The sequence below is a fragment of the Coregonus lavaretus genome (genome assembly GCF_964263955.1).
Source record: "Coregonus lavaretus genome assembly, chromosome: 11".
NCBI classification, from domain to species: Eukaryota; Metazoa; Chordata; class Actinopteri; order Salmoniformes; family Salmonidae; genus Coregonus; species Coregonus lavaretus.
In genome coordinates this window covers 42,581,678-42,596,009 of record NC_139998.1, presented here as the reverse complement: position 1 = coordinate 42,596,009, position 14,332 = coordinate 42,581,678, and the positions used below count along the sequence as shown (strand labels likewise).

The 14,332-nt window shown below is 44.5% G+C and overlaps 1 protein-coding gene across 1 annotated transcript in view; it reads right to left on the bottom strand.

Annotated features, from left to right (window-relative positions):
- Positions 1 to 13,654: 13,654 nt before the first annotated feature.
- Positions 13,655 to 14,332, bottom strand: part of LOC311137549 (neurocan core protein-like) — a gene marked incomplete at both ends in the record, with an annotated part of 173,515 nt that continues 172,837 nt past the window's right edge. The window contains one exon of the mRNA XM_084172070.1: positions 13,655 to 13,890. Within this exon, the coding sequence (XP_084028196.1) occupies positions 13,655 to 13,890 (236 nt within the window). The remainder of the gene's footprint in view (positions 13,891 to 14,332) is intronic.

Sequence of the window (14,332 nt, the reverse complement as noted above, 5' to 3'; positions counted from 1 at the left end):
GTTGAACACCAGACGGGCTGCGGCATTCTGGATGAGTTGTAGGGGTTTAATGGCACAGGCAGGGAGCCCAGCCAACAGCGAGTTGCAGTAATCCAGACGGGAGATGACAAGTGCCTGGATTAGGACCTGTGCCGCTTCCTGTGTAAGGCAGGGTCGTACTCTCCGAATGTTGTAGAGCATGAACCTGCAGGATCGGGTCACCGCCTTGATGTTAGCGGAGAACGACAGGGTGTTGTCCAGGGTCACGCCAAGGCTCTTCGCACTCTGGGAGGAGGACACAACGGAGTTGTCAACCGTGATGGCGAGATCATGGAACGGGCAGTCCTTCCCCGGGAGGAAGAGCAGCTCCGTCTTGCCAGGGTTCAGCTTGAGGTGGTGATCCGTCATCCATACTGATATGTCGGCCAGACATGCAGAGATGCGATTCGCCACCTGGTTATCAGAAGGGGGAAAGGAGAAGATTAGTTGTGTATCGTCAGCGTAGCAATGATAGGAGAGGCCATGTGAGGATATGACAGAGCCAAGTGACTTGGTGTATAGGGAGAAAAGGAGAGGGCCTAGAACTGAGCCCTGGGGGACACCAGTGGTGAGAGCACGTGGTGCGGAGACAGCTTCTCGCCACGCCACTTGGTAGGAGCGACCGGTCAGGTAGGACGCAATCCAGGAGTGAGCCGCGTCGGAGATGCCCAGCTCGGAGAGGGTGGAGAGGAGGATCTGATGGTTCACTGTATCAAAGGCAGCAGACAGGTCTAGAAGGACAAGAGCAGAGGAGAGAGAGTTAGCTTTAGCAGTGCGGAGAGCCTCCGTGACACAGAGAAGAGCAGTCTCAGTTGAATGACCAGTCCTGAAACCTGACTGGTTTGGATCAAGAAGGTAATTCTGAGAGAGATAGCAAGAGAGTTGGCTAAAGACGGCACGCTCAATAGTTTTGGAAAGAAAAGAAAGAAGGGATACTGGTCTGTAGTTGTTGACATCAGTGGGATCGAGTGTTGGTTTTTTGAGAAGGGGTGCAACTCTCGCTCTCTAGAAGACGGAAGGGACATGGCCAGCGGTCAAGGATGAGTTGATCAGCGAGGTGAGGTAGGGGAGAAGGTCACCGGAGATGGTCTGGAGAAGAGAGGAGGGGATGGGGTCAAGCGGGCAGGTTGTTGGGCGGCCTGCAGTCACTAGTCGCAAGATTTTATCTGGAGAGAGAGGGGAGAAAGAAGTCAAAGCATAGGGTAGGGCAGTGTGAGCAGGACCAGCAGTGTCATTAGACTTAACAAACGAGGATCGGATGTCGTCAACCTTCTTTTCAAAGTGGTTGACAAAGTCATCCACAGAGAGGGAGGAGGGGGGGGGGGGGGGGGGGGGGGGGGATTCAGCAGTGAGGAGAATGTGGCAAAGAGCTTCCTAGGGTTAGAGGCAGATGCTTGGAATTTAGAGTGGTAGAAAGTGGCCTTAGCAGCAGAAACAGATGAAGAAAATGTAGAGAGGAGGGAGTGAAAAGATGCCAGGTCGGCAGGGAGTTTAGTTTTCTTCCATTTCCGCTCAGCTGCCCGGAGCTCTGTTCTGTGAGCTCGCAATGAGTCATCAAGCCACGGAGCTGGAGGGGAGGACCGAGCCGGCCGGGAGGATAGGGGACACAGGGAGTCAAAGGATGCAGAAAGGGAGGAGAGGAGGGTTGAGGAGGCAGAATCAGGAGATTGGAGGGAGAAGGATTGAGCAGAGGGAAGAGATGATAGGATGGAAGAGGAGAGAGTAGTGGGAGAGAGAGAGCGAAGGTTGCGGCGGCGCGTTACCATCTGTGTAGGGGCAGAGTGAGTAGTGTTGGAGGAGAGCGAGAGAGAAAAGGATACAAAGTAGTGGTCGGAGACATGGAGGGGAGTTGCAGTGAGATTAGTAGAAGAGCAACATCTAGTAAAGATGAAGTCAAGCGTATTGCCTGCCTTGTGAGTGGGGGGGGGGGGGGGTGGTGAGAGGGTGAGGTCAAAAGAGGAGAGGAGTGGAAAGAAGGAGGCAGAGAGAAATGAGTCAAATGTAGACGTAGGGAGGTTGAAATCCCCCAAAACTGTGAAGGGTGAGCCATCCTCAGGAAAGGAACTTATCAAGGCGTCAAGCTCATTGATGAACTCTCCAAGGGAACCTGGAGGGCGATAGATGACAAGGATATTAAGCTTAAATGGGCTAGTGACTGTGACAGCGTGGAATTCAAATGAGGAGATGGACAGATGGGTTAGGGGAAAAATTGAGAATGACCACTTGGGAGAGATGAGGATTCCTGTGCCACCACCCCTCTGACCAGATGCTCTCGGGGTATGCGAGAACACATGGTCAGACGAGGAGAGAGCAGTAGGAGTAGCAGTGTTTTCAGTGGTAATCCATGTTTCCGTCAGCGCCAGGAAGTCGAGGGACTGGAGGGTAGCATAGGCTGGGATGAAGTCAGCCTTGTTGGCGGCAGAACGGCAGTTCCAGAGGCTGCCTGAGACCTGGAACTCCAGGTGTGTGGTGCGTGCAGGGACCACCAGGTTAGAGAGGCAGCAGCCACGCGGTGTGAGGCGTTTGTGTAGCCTGTGCGGAGAGGAGAGAACAGGGATAGGCAGAGGCATAGTTGACAGGCTGCAGCAGATGGCTACAATAATGCAGAGGAGATCGGAATGAAATGAACTAAACATCTGGGAAAGGAGAGAGCAGGCCTCCCTCACCAAAAAAAAAATATATATATATATAACTCTCCCAACTTCCACCTCAGAAACTATAATTGTTTCACTGAACCACCCGAGTAAAACTCTCCCAACTTCCACTTTAGAAATTAGAATTGTTGTAAACTACAGCAGACTGTTATCAGTAGCTGTAATTAAGTACAGCAGCTACCAACCACCTAACGTTAATGCCTCGGATGAGGTTAGAAAAACAGCTGAATGGTAGCAGCTAGCTGGCTCTCCAAATGGGAACTGTGGAGAGAGCAGAGTGATGGAGGAGAGCGAGAGAGCGAACTTTGACACTTTTGCCTTTGAACGAATGAAAAATGCAATTTTTCTTTCCTGGCTTAAAATGAAATGAGGTGACCCTGTAACAATGGAGCTGCCCCCCAGAGGAGAATTAGACAGCGCAGGCTTCCATTCATCAGCCTGTGACAGGGGTCAGGCCTTCACAACACTAGACTGAGCTGAGAGCTCAGTGGGTAAGGACAGAGGAAGACCTGGGTACCCCTCTCCACTCAGACATGGTACGAGCCAGGGGGAGAGGAGAGAGGGAGATACCATCAGATCAGCTCTCCTAGGGTTAGGGTAAGTAGACTGGAGGGCATCACCTAGTTCATTCACTGGAACACTTGTATGGAACCTCACCTTGGCTTTCAGTGTGAAGAATCACGAAGCACTTCCTTGTTGTTGTGCTATTTCACTGTAATACATAGACTTCACCAATTGGCAGACTTGTATGAAATCACACCTTTCAGTAGTTATCACAGAACTGTTTTCTATAATGTTGTACACCTTGTGCATTATAACAAGGGAGACATATGGCATGTCCTTTTATGTTTCAAGCCCATGACTTGTTATGATTGCCTCCACGAACACAGACAGACATGGATAACATTGACTAAATTACACCCTGTTTTCCCCCACGACTTCCCTTATGCTTTACGCATATTCTGCTGCCCTGTGTAATTTGTCAAGAATATTCTCGGACACATTACAGATTAGAAACAGTTGGTTAGTGGAGATGACTAATTGGCTAAATAAGCTAACCAGTTCCCCCGGAGCGTTGGCATTTAAATATGCAGCTATGCTAAGGTATTTGAAAGTGCTAACCATCTAATGTGGATAATGAATGTGAATTCACATTGGCCTCGTCATATAGGCCTCCAGATGAAAGAATGCTGATTCTGTTTGCTTAGCTCCCCCCCCCCCCCTGAGCCGGGCCATGTGATTCCTGCTGTTTGTTGTGATTGGAAGCTGTCACACACAGATCAAGAGTGAGCACGCCGGACTGTTTCGAGAATCCCAGATTGGGTCGGCAAAGAGTAGCAGGAGGTTAATTAAACAATTCAAACCTTTTTTTCTGCAGGAATGAGGTGCTGTGTGTGTTGTGTGCTGTGTGTGTATGTCTGTGTGCGTGTGTGTGTGTGTGTGTGTTTGGGGGGCATATGGTGAGAAGAGGGGGAAGAGACAACCTCAACAGAAACACAAAGGCAATGGGAAAGAGAGAGACAGGGAGAGAAAGGGTGAGAAAAGGAGAGTGAGGGGGTGAGAGAATGGGAGAGAGAGAATAGGAGAGAGAGCGAGAAAGAGAGCGTGTGAGCAGTGGGAGAGAATGGGAAAGAGAAAGAGAGAGAGGGGGAGGGATGTAGAATGAAAGGGAACGTAGGCTGACTCGAGGCTAGCAGGTCTTCCACAGGAATAGGGAGGGAAAATTGTCTGCTGTGAAAGCTGTTGTGTTCTGATTGGAAAATAGGGAATGAAGGACCTGTAACTCCAGAGGTGTATACCGCTGACCCCATCTCTCTTCATGCTCCAAACTCACCACACCTACAGCCTCACAAAGTTTCAAGCTTTAACGTCACATGCAGAAGTACAGTGAAATAATTGCCTTTCCTAATGCAGTAATCAATAACAATGTAATACTAAAAATAACATAAGGTACAAGAAAAACACACAATAAATTAAAATAAGAAATAAGAAGAACACAAGAAAGTAAGTAAGCATACTATATATGGGTCAGTACAGACCCTGGTTCGATCCCAGGCTGTGTCGCAGCCGGCCGCGACCGGGAGGCCCATGAGGCGGTGCACAATTGGCCCAGCATCGTCCCGGTTAAGGAATACCTGGGATAGGATAAAGGAATCCTTCTACCCCCCCCCCCCCCCCCCCAATTGTAAAGTGGTTATCCCACTGGCTATAGGGTGAACGCACCAATTTGTGAGTCGCTCTGGCTAAGAGCGTCTGCTAAATGACGTTAATGTGCCCTTGAGCAAGGCACTTAACCCTAATTGCTCCTGTAAGTCGCTCTGGATAAGAGCGTCTGCTAAATGACTAAAATGTAAATGTAAAATGTTAAGGGAGGGTTTGGCCGGCCGGGATGACCTTGTCCCATCGTGCTCTAGCGACTCCTTGTGGCGGTCCGGGTTCATGAACGCTGACTTCGGTGGCCAGCTGTACGGTGTTTCCTCCGACACATTGGTACGGCTGGCTTCCGGGTTAAGCCAGCAGTTAAGCGAGTGTGTCAAGAAGCAGCGCGGCTTGGCGGGGTTGTGTTTCAGAGGACGCATGGCTCTCGACCTTCGCCTCTCCTGAGTCCGTACGGGAGTTGCAGCGATAGGACAAGACTGTAAATACCAATTGGGGAGAAAAAGGGGTAATTTTTTGCATACTATATACAGGGTCAGTCAGTTCCAATACCATATTTACAATGTGCAGGGATACTGGAGTGATAGAGGTAGATATATATATATGTTGGGGTGAGGTGACTGATAAACACAGTAGCAGCAGCGTATATAATGATTGTATGTGAGTGTGTGTGTGTGTGTGTGTAGAGTCAGTATAAATGTATGTGCATATTATGTGCGCGTGAGCAAATTATGCAGTGAGTGTCAGTGTGTGTGAGTGTGTAGGGCCCTGTGAGTGTGCATAAAACATTAGATTAATAAAAACATTAATATACAGAGTGACTGAGATGATAAGGAAGTGGGATTATGACGCTAGCTCTGATCTGGGCATATCATTGTACTGCTCTACTGTCTAGTGATTCACAGTGTGATGGCTTGATGTTACACTTCTCCTCCTTGATCTTATACATCATGTTATACCCTGCCAGCACCCGAGGTCTGCTATTAACAAAGCACATCTAAACCCCATCTATGGAACAGCAGGATACAATTCAAGAAGTGGGCCTATGAGCAAAAATAAATGCATAAAAATAATGTACACCGTAAAAGAAAAACGGTGGTGTATGCCCATTGCCTGGATTAAGCTTTCCCAAATCCTGTTGTAGAGCGATGCGGTAAGCTACTTAATACAGTCCGATTTCCGGATCATCAGTTGTAGATGCACAACAATACAACTGGGAGAGCAGCCGCCTGAGAGCGCCAGCCCGGCCAATGAAGGCCAGCTCAGGATGACGTTTTGCTGGCTTTGCTTCTCACAAGGCTCGAAAAGCTATTAGCGGCTGATGCTTCGTCATCTGCACAGACATCATTATTGTTGTAAATGCAGTTGCACTGGTGAAGCTTAGAGGACTGGCCTATTCATCAAAGTAGCTGTGGGAAAGATAAATGGACTTAAGATGGATTTAACCTTTTGATTCGGCTAAACTGTAGGGCTCACCTGTTGTTGGGAGAAGCTATCGGGGCTGACTCCATGAGAGAAGAGTAAATGTCTTTGTGTATTGTTTGTGTTGCTAAACTTTGCGGGTATTAGGGAGATACTGGGGGATGATGTCAAAGGTCACTGTTGATTGTCCATGGTTGCCAAATGGCCAATGTACAGACACCAAAATAAGATTAGCATGATTAGAGGATGATCTTTGTTGTCTATACACTTATCTCAGTGCCAAGTCATTTCAAAGATCACAAGCAGTGAGTCAGGACTAAACATGAATCTACATACCATCTCTGTAGGGTTAGATTCTGGATGGTGTATGTAGAATATCCTGTTAAAACCCGCCTTCAGTAAAACAAACAGAAATGGGAACAAGGGCCTAATTTCTCATTCACAGGAAAACCACAATAGAAGCTGCCTTAGTATCAGTGGTTCAGGTATGCAAACATACCATCTGGACTACAGAGGTATACTGTATGTTCCACAGGCCCTGACAGCTACAGTATATGATTCATGTGATGGATAAATGCTTGACGTGGCTGATCCAAATTAAAAGCATTGTATTTGCAGTGTAAACCCTAAACTAAACCCTAAACCTCAACTAAATATTGTAATGAATAATGTGGAAATTGAGGAAGTTGAGGAGACTAAACTGCTTGGTGTAACCCTGAATTGTAACCTGTCATGGTCAAGACATATTGATGCAAGGGTAGCTAAGATAGGGAGAGGTCTGTCTGTAATAAAGCGCTGCTCTGCTTTGACTGCATCACTACTTGACATTTTAACAGCACCAAACTGTCTGTACTGGCACACAGCTCAGACACCCATATATACCCCACAAGACATGCCACCAGGTGTCTTTTCACAGTCCCCAAGTCCAGAACAGACTCTGGGAAATGCACAGTACTACGCAGAGCCATGACTACACTCTTAGAAATAAGGGTTCCAAAAGGGTTCTTAGGCTGTCCCCATAGGAGAACCCTTTTTGGTTCCAGGTAGAACTCTTTTGGGTTCCATGTAGAGCCCTCTGTGTAAAGGGTTCTACATGGAACTCAAAAGGGTTCTACCTGGAACCAAAAAGGGTTCTTCAAAGGGTTCTCCTATGGGGACAGCCGAAGAACCATTTTAACCATTTTCTAAGAGTGTACATGGAATTCTATTCCACATCAAGTAACTCATGCAAGCAGTACAATCAGATTTAAAAAACAGATACAACTGCACGTTATGGAACAACGCAGACTGTGAAGAGACACACACGCATACGCATACGCACACACACACACTAGCACACGCACTCTACACACACATACATTTATGTATGGTGGTATTATAAAACTTGTATTGTAGATATTTAGTGGTATAATAATGTTATATGCACTGTTTTATTTTAAATTAGTTTTTTCCTTAATTTGTTGGGACCCCAGGAAGACAGCAGCTAATGGGGATCCTTAATAAATACAAACACAAACCCAGAGCTGTTATTGTGTGAAAGGAGAACTGAAGGTCAAGTTCGATACTGCATTACTCTTCAGCAGTCGTCCTAATGAGTCCTGCTTGTCCTTGGAACTCACACAGCCTACCAAACATCACACACGCTTTAGAGTGTTTCAGAAATATCTGAAAACAACGTATTCAATAATTATCCATTCAAAACACAGAGGCAGAATGGGCTGTAGATAGGTACATTGTTGAGGCACCAATGGTAAGCCTTGATGCAGCACAGAGGAGGCCAAAACTATGTGGGGAGAGAGAGAAGTGTCTAGCAGTACACAGACAGGAGAGGCAATATTTCTTGGAACACATCAGCTTTTCCCACGCGTTGTTGGATGTCCTTGTTACTTGGTATCTTCTGTTTGCCATTTTGCGGATTTTTCAGGAAACTTGTGAAAGCTGTCAAAGGAGATAAGACAACAACTGTGCTTTATGAAACACAGACACAGATACCCACACCCCCACACCGACACACCCACACACACACTGGGCACAAACGTCAATTCAACGTCTATTCCACGTTGGTTCAATGCAATTTCATCGAAATGACAGGAAAACAACGTTGATTCAACCAGTGTGTGCCCAGTGGGGCAGTCTCAGCTCTCTCTCCCTCCCCCTTTCTCTACTTTCAGCAGAAGTCTGGAGGGAGCTTCACAACAACTTTCACCAGTTCTATCAGTTTTATCTCTGCATTGGAGAGATGTATTCCTTTGAAAAAACAACTCTTTACTCTTTGCAAAGATACAGGTTGTTGTCTATGCAGGACCAAAAAACAATAGCACACAACACTGTAGTAGCATGTTAAATATTCACAAGCTTGATTCTAACATAATGAGAGAAAATGGGTTGCTCTAGGCTTGAGCAACACAAATGACTGACTTTGCATGTACTATTTACATAAATTTACCTTGGGGGAGGTTCAGGCAATTTCATGGATTAATAGTAAGACTAAAACGCAAAGAGAAAAATATTTACACAGACATGTTGTTCCCCTTAGTCATTGTGCCCACATAATATATATTTTCAAGGGGTGTCCACATACTTTTGTATATATAGTGTACATTTGCCCGAAGCTGGTTTAGTGTTGCTTTGTACTTCATCTGCAAAGCTGTCCTTGGTCTTTCTCTAAAACCCTTACAGCACCACAAAGGAGATATTGTTCTGAATTAAAAAGCAACTTTGGACTGACCAATGTAGACATTTTCAAATATATGCAACTTAAAGGGAATCCTATTTGAGTCAGAAAAAGATATCATATGATAGGTAAATTCGACAAAACCTTGCAGAGAGCCTATCCAACTGACAATCACTTAGAAAAAAATATAAACTATTGGAACCAAGACTTAAAAGAACTGTAATTGGCACAAGATGGAGGGAGTGTTGGAACATAACAAACTAAATTACAGTTACCGACAATGTATGCTTAATCCAGTTTAAACTAATGTATAGAATTTCAACCTGGTCTCAGAGCATTTTGTATTATTCTGTATGTAAATCCACTTCCCCATGTAGTATGCTACGTTATGTTACGTTTTGTATGTTATGTTTTGATTTGTGTATGTTACAAATTACAATTCGTATTATATGTTACAAATTTGCAAAATGTACAATATGTTACGTATTTCCAAAACGTATGATATGTTACGGATTCTAGCTAGGTGGCTAGGTGGCTAATGTTAGCTAGCTCGCTAACGTTAGCTAGTCTAGGGGTTAGGGTTAGGGGTTATGGTTAAGTTTAGGAGTTAGGTTAAAGGGTTAAGGTTAGGGGAAGGGTTAGCTAAAATAATTACGGTTAGGGTTAGGTGAAGGGTTAGCTAAAAGGGTTAAGGTTAGGGTTAGGATTAGGGGAAGGGTTAGCTAACATGCTAAGTAGGTGCAAAGTAGCTAAAAAGTAGTAAGTAGTTGAAAATAGCTAAAATCCTAAAGTTGTCCGTGATGAGATTTGAACTTGAAACCTTTGGGTTGCTAGACATTTGAATTTTTTAGTTAAATAACCATCTGTCTTATGTTACCATACCAAACCTAATATATCATACTAAATGGAGTGTCTTATATTTACATACAGAATAATACGAAATGCTCTGAGACCAGGTTGTACATTTCACAAATTCTACAGCAGAATGGCAGAGTAATGTCTTAAGTGTAAAACTAACAATGAGTCAATAATTCATGCCTTCTGGGAGTGCTATAAAGTCCAAAAGATATGGGCAGAGTTAGAAAGCTGACTGCCAGAAGTTGTAGGTTTACTTTTAATCTGCCTATCTCCATATTTCAAGACATGGCATATGAGGGTGCGGTGAGATACCCAATGGGTTGGACAATATTATTTTCATCACTTATATTGAAGAAGCTATTACTTAAATACTGGAAGTCAAATGATACTCCAACGTTAAGAGAATGGAAGAATCAAATGCTTTATTATTTAAATATTGGAAAAATCTGTCTACAAACAGAAACAACGTAACACAATATGAAGTCATATGGGGCAGAGTCTTACAAGCATTGGAAACAACATTGGGTGTGGATAAGGCGGGAACATGTGGGTCTGAGCAAGTGTTATGTCATTAATGTTTGTTGAGATGTATGTGTATAAATGTTAAGTTGTCTATTGTTCTTGTCTATGTATGTTTTTTTTTATTGTCAAAAAATGTAAAATAAAAAATATATTTTTTAAAGGAAGGAAGGAGATAGTTGTTTGATCATTATATTTCAAATGACTAAACTTTTAAGTGTTACTTTTACAATACAGTATTTGGAAAAGTCAATTCTCTGAAATAATTTCTGATTTTGTATCCTTCAAAAAACTTGCATGCCAACATTTGATGAAAAGACTCCATCATTTACCATATCTTACCATGGATCTGATCACCATGGTCACACAGTACATAATTGACTGTTGTGCACAGTATAAGACCAACATCCAAAAATCTAAATAACCACACACACAACCATATAACGGATCCAATCAAAGTTGTTTAATGATCATTTGTCTTGTAAAGAATATCATACAATATGACAGGACTGGAATTCATAAGAACATCAATAAATACGGATGAATACTTGAGGACCAGATTCACACAGCCCATCTCGTCATCAAGATCATCACACAGCGTATCTGTGCTTGTACTGTAGTCCTTGTAATGCTGCTGCATACTGGGGGAGGCAGTGTGGTGTCAGAACTGTAATGTGTCACTTTAGACTCCCCAAAGGAAGTGTTGACCCTCTCATTTTGATGATGTGGCAGCATCAGCAGCAGCAGCATAAAAACAGTGTTATGTCTCTCCCGTCTGTCTGGTGAACGGCGTGTTGGGTACTGAGACTGTATGAATAAGGTCCAGCGAGTCTAAGCAACAAACACACCCAGAGTTCAAAGGATTAAAAAAAAATCCTACAGAGTATTTACATCACAGAGAGGAGGAAAGGACGAGAGGAGAAGAGGAGTGATTTGTGGTCTTGGCTGCTACGTGTCTGGACCCGTCGTTTCCCATTCTCTCAGCTCGTAGCTTCCTTCCTAGGAGCAAGTGCTGGTTTCTTGACAGTGACAAAATGTTAACTCAGTTTACAGTATGTAACGCTGTACTGTACAGTCGTGGTCAAAAGTTTTGAGAATTTTCACAAATATTAATTTTCACAAAGTCTGCTGCCTCAGTTTTTATGATGGCAATTTGCATATACTCCAGAATGTTATGAAGAGTGATCAGATGAATTTCAATTAATTGCAAAGTCCCTCTTTGCCATGAAAATGAACTTAATCCCCCAAAAACATTTCCACTGCATTTCAGCGTGCCACAAAAGGACCAGCTGACATCATGTCAGTGATTCTCTCGTTAACACAGGTGAGAGTGTTGACGAGGACAAGGCTGGAGATCACTCTGTCATGCTGATTGAGTTAGAATAACAGACTGGAAGCTTTAAAAGGAGGGTGGTGCTTGAAATCATTGTTCTTCCTCTGTTAACCATGGTTACCTGCAAGGAAACACGTGCCATCATCATTGCTTTGCACAAAAAGGGCTTCACAGGCAAGGATATTGCTGCTAGTAAGATTGCACCTAAATCAACCATTTATCGGATCATCAAGAACTTCAAGGAGAGAGGTTCAATTGTTGTGAAGAAGGCTTCAGGGCGCCCAAGAAAGTCCAGCAAGCGCCAGGACCATCTCCTAAAGTTGATTCAGTTGCGGGATCGGGGCACCACCAGTGCAGAGCTTGCTCAGGAATGGCAGCAGGCAGGTGTGAGTGCATCTGCACGCACAGTGAGGCAAATACTTTTCGAGGATGGCCTGGTGTCAAGAAGGGCAGCGAGGAAGCCACTTCTCTCCAGGAAAAACATCAGGGACAGACTGATATTCTGCAAAAGGTACAGGGATTGGACTGCTGAGAACTGGGGTAAAGTCATTTTCTCTGATGAATTCCCTTTCGGATTGTTTGGGGCATCCGGAAAAAAGCTTGTCTGGAGAAGACAAGGTGAACGCTACCATCAGTCCTGTGTCATGCCAACAGTAAAGCATCCTGAGACCATTCATGTGTGGGGTTGCTTCTCAGCCAAGGGAGTGGGCTCACTCACAATTTTGCCTAAGAACACAACCATGAATAAAGAATGGTACCAACAAATCCTCAGAGAGCAACTTCTCCCAACCATCCAAGAACAGTTTGGTGACGAACAATGCCTTTTCCAGCATGATGGAGCACCTTGCCATAAGGCAAAAGTGATAACTAAGTGGCTTGGGGAACAAAACATCGAAATGTTGGGTCCATGGCCAGGAAGCTCCCCAGACCTTAATCCCATTGAGAACTTGTGGTCAATCCTCAAGAGGCGGGTGGACAAACAAAAACCCATAAATTCTGACAAACTCCAAGCATTGATTATGCAAGAATGGGCTGCCATCAGTCAGGATGTGGCCCAGAAGTTAATTGACAGCATGCCAGGGCGGATTGCAGAGGTCTTGAAAAAGAAGGGTCAACATTGCAAATATTGACTCTTTGCATAAACGTAATGTAATTGTCAATAAAAGCCTTTGACACTTATGGAATGCTTGTAATTATACTTCAGTATACCATAGTAACATCTGACAAAAATATCTAAAAACACTGAAGCAGCAAACTTTGTGAAGACCAATACTTATGTCATTCTCAAAACATTTGACCACGACTGTATGTAACCACATACAGAAAGGGCTAAATAAGTTCTTCACAGCTAATTCTTAGAAATAATTTCAACACTCCAGATAAAACAAATTCTGGGCTAGTAAGGGGATTGTACATCAATTAGGATGTCAACATAGTTAGTTCACATAATTAAAGAATACCCAGTGCTTGGTAGCTATGGGTTACCATTTCTCTGCTATGGGAATATCATGTAAAACAGAAGGAATCGATCTTAGGGTCAAAACAGTCACACAAACACACACAATGTTGTTTTGGAGTAGATTAAAAACACACAGGGAGGGACAGAGAACAGCATCTGGCAACCCAAACACAAATTAGCCATGAAATGAACAAATTCAAAAAGCCAGTTTGCAAAGACACTGAGGATAGGTGAGGATAGGTAGCAGTCAGCAATTTACAGTAGACCTATAAACTCATGCTGCCAGTCTCACAGACAGTCTAACAGTAACTCAGACAGACTAATCATGAAATCAATGAGCTGTCTGTCTGCAGTGACAACAGATTCAATAGTCATTCCCCAGTCTGATCAGCTTGTCATTGTCAGAAGTTTAATCTGATATGGGTGGTATAAAGTTGTACCTAGCAAAAAGTATCTCATAAAAACAACCATATCTACCACAGCTTCTCTGGCTCATAGAGTGAATATCCTTCTCCTCTCCTAGGATTAATACCATAACAGGTGATACTACTCTCTAGCAGTCAGAAAACAGGTGTCCTCAGCACGGGACCAGCGCTACGCTGAGTCTTCTTTTGCTGGATGGGCTGGAGACAGTACTGACACAGTGGTGGCTTTGATGCCTCTGCTGCTACAGAGCTGTCATCTGACTCACCAGCAGCGTGATAGAAAGATGACAGTGAGCTACAGTAGAGAGCCGTGTGGTGTGGGGGTTTAGTGTCAGGATTACCTGCCCTCAATGGGCTGCTGGAGACCAGCACTGAGAGGAGGGGAGGGGAGGGGAGGAGAGGAGAGAGGACAGGAGGAGTGAAATGAGGACAGGAGAGGAGGAGAGAAAGAAGGGAAGCAAGGCAGGAGAGGAGATGGAGATGAGATATACACACACACACTTTGATCATACTAAAGCAGTGTATGTAGTCATTGATGGATGTTTGCAGCTAACGCAGGGCCCAGATTAAATAGAGGGCAGTGCTCTCTCCCTTCTCCTATCCGCTCCTGCCTCACTCCTGTCCTCCTCTTCTCACTCCCACAACAACGTAAATCCAAAAGGGCAAGGTTAACATCTCATTACAGCTTGTGCTTCAGAATGCTAACAGAGTTGTCTTCCTCTCAGGCTGCTTGCCTGTTGCTACCTGAGACAGACGACAGAACGTTAACTCCTCCACTGCTCATATTATTCCACCCTCTGATCCAATCACACG